This window comes from Jaculus jaculus, chromosome 3, assembly GCF_020740685.1.
Source record: "Jaculus jaculus isolate mJacJac1 chromosome 3, mJacJac1.mat.Y.cur, whole genome shotgun sequence".
Taxonomy (NCBI): domain Eukaryota; kingdom Metazoa; phylum Chordata; class Mammalia; order Rodentia; family Dipodidae; genus Jaculus; species Jaculus jaculus.
The window spans coordinates 12,048,337-12,053,838 of NC_059104.1; the positions used below are offsets into that span (position 1 = coordinate 12,048,337).

At 57.7% G+C, this 5,502-nt stretch overlaps 1 protein-coding gene across 1 annotated transcript; it reads right to left on the bottom strand.

Annotated features, from left to right (window-relative positions):
- Positions 1-662: 662 nt before the first annotated feature.
- Positions 663-4,669, bottom strand: Zic2 (Zic family member 2). The gene is made up of 3 exons (XM_004663360.2): positions 3,598-4,669; positions 1,492-1,655; positions 663-1,320 (listed from the first exon to the last, which is right to left on the bottom strand). The coding sequence occupies exons 1-3, from the start codon at positions 4,667-4,669 to the stop codon at positions 967-969; spliced, it is 1,590 nt and encodes a 529-aa protein (XP_004663417.2). The 3' UTR covers positions 663-966.
- Positions 4,670-5,502: the final 833 nt, after the last annotated feature.

Below are 5,502 nucleotides of genomic sequence, written 5' to 3' on the forward strand. Positions count from 1 at the left end.
AGTTAAGAAACATTCTTTATAAATATTGTTTCCTCTGTAGCAAGTTAATACCATAATTTAATTACAAATGGATAAATATGGTAACGGGTATTTACAGAAGGAAGGGTGTTATTACGGAAAAAGCTAACGGCACAACGTTTATTCCCCCCCCCCCAACAATCTTTCATACAGTAACTAACAAATTGAACTTGCAAAAGCACTAAAACATCACATGTAAACCCAGCTAACAGAAAAATACATTCACAAGCGTTGTTGGTGGTGGTGTGTATGTGTGTGCTATGGGCTGGTGTGTTGGACAGACAGAAGGGAGACTTTGGCACGGCTCATTTTTCCAGTCTATAGGTTGCATGAAGTTTACAATCAAGTTGCCTTATAAAAAGGAACACAATATTCAATACCACAATACAAAATAAACCATTTTTCGTCCACATTACTTAAAAAAAGAAACAAGGTAAACTAAAAAGAGAAAAAGAGAGGGCCCATCACTTGGAGAAGGGAAAGGGAAGGAGGCAGGAAGGAAAGCAATCTGGAGTTTACAAATGGACAAACTTCTATACACCAAGAAGCTATTAAAATCACCGCGGAGATTGATAAGGAAGGGATCCGCTATGTACAGTTAGTCAAAAGACCTGGGAAGAGAGGGGAGGGAAAGTGGGCTTGGGATTTGGCAGGGAGGTTTGGTTTGGTACTTTTGTGGGTTGATTTTTTTTACTTTTTTTTTTTATTTATTTTATATGTTCAGTTTCAGAGACTCCAGAGGGATACTTTGCTGTTCATGCCTAGATTTTGTGTTTCTTTTAAAAAAAAAAAAGAAAAGTTTAAAAATCCTCTTGCTGGTAAAATCATTTTCATCATCATAAAAATCAGATTGGTAATTCTTAACAGGATCACAAGATGCCCCTCGGGGCGGCGGCGCGCACCGAGGTGGGGGGGGGATAGAGAGAGGGAGAGAAAGGCCCCGGCCCCTCACACGTACCATTCATTGAAGTTGGAGGAGAGGCCGCTGTGGCCTGCGGCTGTCCCGCTGCCCCCGCCAGAGCTGCCGCCGCCCCCGCCGCCCGCCCCGCCGCCGCCCCCGCCGCTGCCGCCGCCCGAGCCGCCGCCGGAGCCGGTGCCGCCGGAGCCTCCGCCCCGGTGCACCGCGGACACCGCGGCTGCCGCCGCCGCCGCCGCCGCTGCCGCCGCCGCCGCTGCCGGGGACAGGTTGGAGCTGCTCTGGGGCTCAGCGCTGGGGGACACCAGCCCCGGGGGCGTGGATGACTCGTAGCCAGAGCTGGCAGCCGGGGAGGACTCGGAGCCCTGGGGGGAGGACTCATGGACCTGCAAGACAAAAGGCGGGAGGGAGGACCAGAGGGGACTGGGTGTGAGTGCAGCTGCTGTGAGGCCAGGTCCCCGAGGGGGGGAGCACCCCAGAAATGTACACACACCCCTCCCGGGTTGGCTGAGGTTATCCAGGCCCCTGGTGAGCCGGGCCGGCCACCGCGCTGATACCTTCATATGCTTCCGCAGAGAACTGGGGTGCGTGTAGGATTTGTCGCACATCTTGCAGAGATAGGGCTTATCGGAGGTGTGGACGTGCATGTGTTTCTTCCTGTCGCTGCTGTTGGCGAAACGCCTGTCACAGCCTTCGAACTCACACTGGAAAGGTTTCTCCCCTGTGGACGGCAAAACAAGGCGCTTGCTGTTAAGACACCCAGAACCCCAGAGAAACCCTTAGCCAGGCTGCCAAGGGGGGGGACAGAGAGCCAGGACTCGGGGAGTAGAGTTAGAAGAGAGGCCCCGACAGTCTCTGAAACAGGTTGATCCCCCCCACCACCACACACATACCCCCAGAGTTAAGATGAAATTGACCAGATCATTTATTTCACAGTTTACTTTCTCCCAGGCTGACGCCCAACTCCTTACATATCGAAGGAATTTGGGTTAGCTCCTGGCCCTGTCCGCCTTTCTTACAAGGGTTTCTAGGATTCCCAGTTCCCAACAAGTTGGTCTAGCCATGGAGAGAGGCTGTTGTTATGACAAAATATTTGGGGCATTATCAGAATCACACAGGCTGCTGTCGTTTCTCTTTGGGGCCAGTAAGCAATTACATTTGGAGTTACTGTGTTGTATGGGGGGCCCGGCTGTGTGGATAGTGACTGAGCCAGTTTTTTTCCCTATCCAAAATTCTGCAAATTGGATTAACCACAATCCTAGCATAACTTCCAATCTTTTGAGAACAAGTTGGGGGGGGGGGAGATAAATCTGAGAGATAAACCAAGTCTTCTAATGAGTGTAGAATAGAAAAGCTGAGGGGTGTGGGGTCGGAGTCCAGAAAATCTTCCAAAAATCTCCCGTTTCATTTTCTGGCGCCCCCCCCCCATCCGGTTGCCAGGTTTCCAAAGGCTTGCAGTCATTTAGAGGTGTGAGAACTCAAACGTCGCTCCACTTGGAAAGGGGGCCCGTTTAACGTTAAATTCCATTAGCACCTAAGTTGTTTTTTTTTTTTTTTTAAGGCATCCGCTGAGGCACAGGACTCGAAAGCGAACATTTCATGCAAATAAATTTCTCAAATTTTAAACCTTGTTAAAAACTCGTCTCGCACCTCGGCTCCCTCCCTTCCCAAAAGAGAACAATAGGCCGCTGGCTCATCCCACACTTCGGAGTAAATATTGACTGGGGGAGTTGCTAAAACATTTGGCTTTCTTTTAGGAAATCGTCTGGCACGGTTTTGGCTGAGACCTGGTCATAGATGAATAATCTATGAGGCGGGAAGCGCCTTCTTTTCGCGGCTCTCTTTTCACGCGATCGCCCCGCGGGGACGCGGCTGCCCCGGGCTCTCTCTCTCAAGGCCCGGTTGTGGGTCCCAAGTTTGGAATTGCAAACCCTCTGGTGCCCATTAGAGCATTTCACGAACTGTTGTGAAACCACCTTAAAGCCCCCGTGACCCACCCCAAGACGGGCTTAAAAAAAAAAAAAAACAACACTTTAAAAATGAGAAGCGCTTTACAGCTACGGCTCACACCAGACTCGTTTTAATGGGAAACAGTCCCGCAAACAGCGTTTGGACCCCGAGTTAAAAGTAGTGAGAAAGCACGCGAGCCCCTCAGACACACACCACACACACACACACACACACACACACACACACACACACACACACACACACACACACAGATGTCCACCCGGAGCAGAAAAGCACATTCAGGCAAGCTGGCCAAGTCCTCTCTAGGCTGGCTTCCCGGGCAGCGAAATAGAGCACATTTTCATAGTCTCGTCTGTACGTTTGATTTCGGACGGAAATGATTAACCAAGGCTGAGCAAAAACCAAGCTGTTGCCTCACTCCGAGCACACACATTTGATGTGACGCTAATCGTTAAACTCAAATTTCCGCACATGGAAAAAAAAATCCTGTCCAATAATACCGTATCATCCTCCAACAAAAACAAGCCGCTGGCTCCCTTGCGCCCAAAACAGATCCCGTCCCAGGGCTCCGGCTGGTGGTTGGCGCCCGGTATCAAAACACACCAACACACACACACACACACACTCACCCACACAGTTTGAGCATCTCTTCCCCTCTCGGCACTTCGTCCCAGTTCCGACCCCACGGTTACCTGTGTGGGTCCTCTTGTGGATCTTGAGGTTCTCAGAGCGCGCGAAGACCTTGCCGCAACCGGGGAAAGGGCACGGGAAGGGCTTCTCGCCGGTGTGCACGCGGATGTGGTTGACCAGTTTGTATTTGGCCTTGAAGGGCTTGCCCTCGCGCGGACACTCCTCCCAGAAGCAAACGTGGTTACTCTGCTCCGGGCCTCCAACATGCTCCACGGAGACGTGGGTCACCAGCTCGTGCATGGTGCTGAAAGTTTTGTTGCAGCTTTTCTTGGGGTTGCTCAACTGCTCGGGGTCGATCCACTTGCAGATGAGCTCCTGCTTGATGCACTGCTGCCGCATGTAGCGGAAAAAGGCACCGGGGTGGTGGTGGTGGTGGTGGTGATGGGCCGCGGCCGCTGCCATGTTCATTCCCATATTCATATTCATGGGGCCGTACTGGTTGTGGAGTTGCGCCGCCGAGTAGGGGTCGGTCCGCGGGCTGGCCACTTGGCGGTACTGCTCCGAGCGCCCGAACACTTCTCCCGGCAGCCCGAGGCGCATCTGCCCGTTGAGCACGTTCTGGGAACCGTGCGGCCCATGCTGCTCGGGGAGGCCGGGGAACAGGAGGTGACCCTGCGCGTCCGAGTGCGCGTGGTGAAGGCCGCCCGCACCTGGACCGAAGAGCCCGTGCTGCCCACCTCCCGGCGCCGAGTCCCCGAAACCGCGGCTACGGAACAGGAAGTCCCGGGTGGAGTTAAAGGGAGGCCCGGAGTAGGAGCCAACGTGCGCGGCGTGGGGCCCGAGGGCCGCGGCGGCCGCGGCAGCAGCAGCCGAACCAGGGTAGGCGCCTGGGCCCTGCGACGTGAACGCCGAGCTCTGGCCCGGAGACAGTTCGTGCGCCCCGGCGTTGAGCTTGAAGGCTCCCATGTGCGCGGCGGCCGAGTCCACGAAGCCGTTTTGCGCGGCCGCCAGGCTCAGCTCGCGGTCTTGCATCTCCGCGGCCGCCGCCGCCGCCGCGGCCGCCGAGTGGTGATGGTGGCGCGCGAAGCTGCCCACCCCGATGGCCGGGAACTGAGGCCCCGCGTCCAGCAGCATGGCCAGCGCGCCCGCCCGACCCGCCGGCCCCGGCGAGCCCCGAGCTTCCGCGTCTCCTCGGCTCCCTCTCCCGGATCCGTGAGCTGCGTCCGGCCGACACCGAGCTCCGGACGCCGCCGGTGACCGAGACAGCAGTGGCGGTTTGCAGCCCGGGAAGCCGCGCGCTGCTGCGGCCGCCGCCTCCGCCGCCGCCGCCTGGATCTGCCTCGGGCGGCCGGGCACGGAGCGAAGGCGCGGAGAGGAAGAGGAGGAGGCGGCGGCGGAGGAGGCGCGGGAGGAGGAGGAGGAGGTGGAGGAGGAGAAGAGTCCAAAGCCAGGCGGAGAACCAAAGTGTATTAAAGGAGCTGCGGCGGGGGCGGGCGGGCAGGGCAGGGGAGGGCGGGCGGGAGGAGGGGGCAGGAGGGAGGTGTGGGGAGCCGGGAGGAGAGGGGGGCCACCGGGGGGCGAGCGCGGCGCAGCGCCGCGGCCCCCACCCCTGCGCGCACCCGCGCGCGCACGCACGCACTCACTGGCTCGCTCGCACGCCCAGCGGACCCGGAGCCGGGCCGAGCCGAGCGGCGCCCGCAGAAGACGGTCTCGGCAGCCGCACGGCCACGGTCCCCAAGGGCGGTGGCCCTAAATCGGACCAGCCGGGAAGAGGACTCGGGCGAGATCCGCTCGGAGGGAGCCGGGCTCCGGAGCCCCGCGCACCCGCAGCTCCACCTGATCACCGCTGGGGCGCTGGAAAGACCGGCAGAGAGGCCCGGCGCCCAGTGCGGGGCGCGCTCGGGTGGCAGCTCCCTCGCCCCCCGAAGTCCTCGATCGCGCCTCCCCGCGCCTCGCGGGTATTGTTC

Excerpts from the sequence above, each read along its gene's own strand:
- Zic2 (XM_004663360.2), bottom strand. The coding sequence starts at position 4,669 with ATGCTGCTGGACGCGGGGCCTCAGTTCCCGGCCATCGGGGTGGGCAGC. Across the intron at positions 1,656-3,597 it reads CCACAAGAGGACCCACACAG|GGGAGAAACCTTTCCAGTGT; the intron begins GTAACCGTGGGG and ends TGCCGTCCACAG. Across the intron at positions 1,321-1,491 it reads CTCTGCGGAAGCATATGAAG|GTCCATGAGTCCTCCCCCCA; the intron begins GTATCAGCGCGG and ends TTTGTCTTGCAG.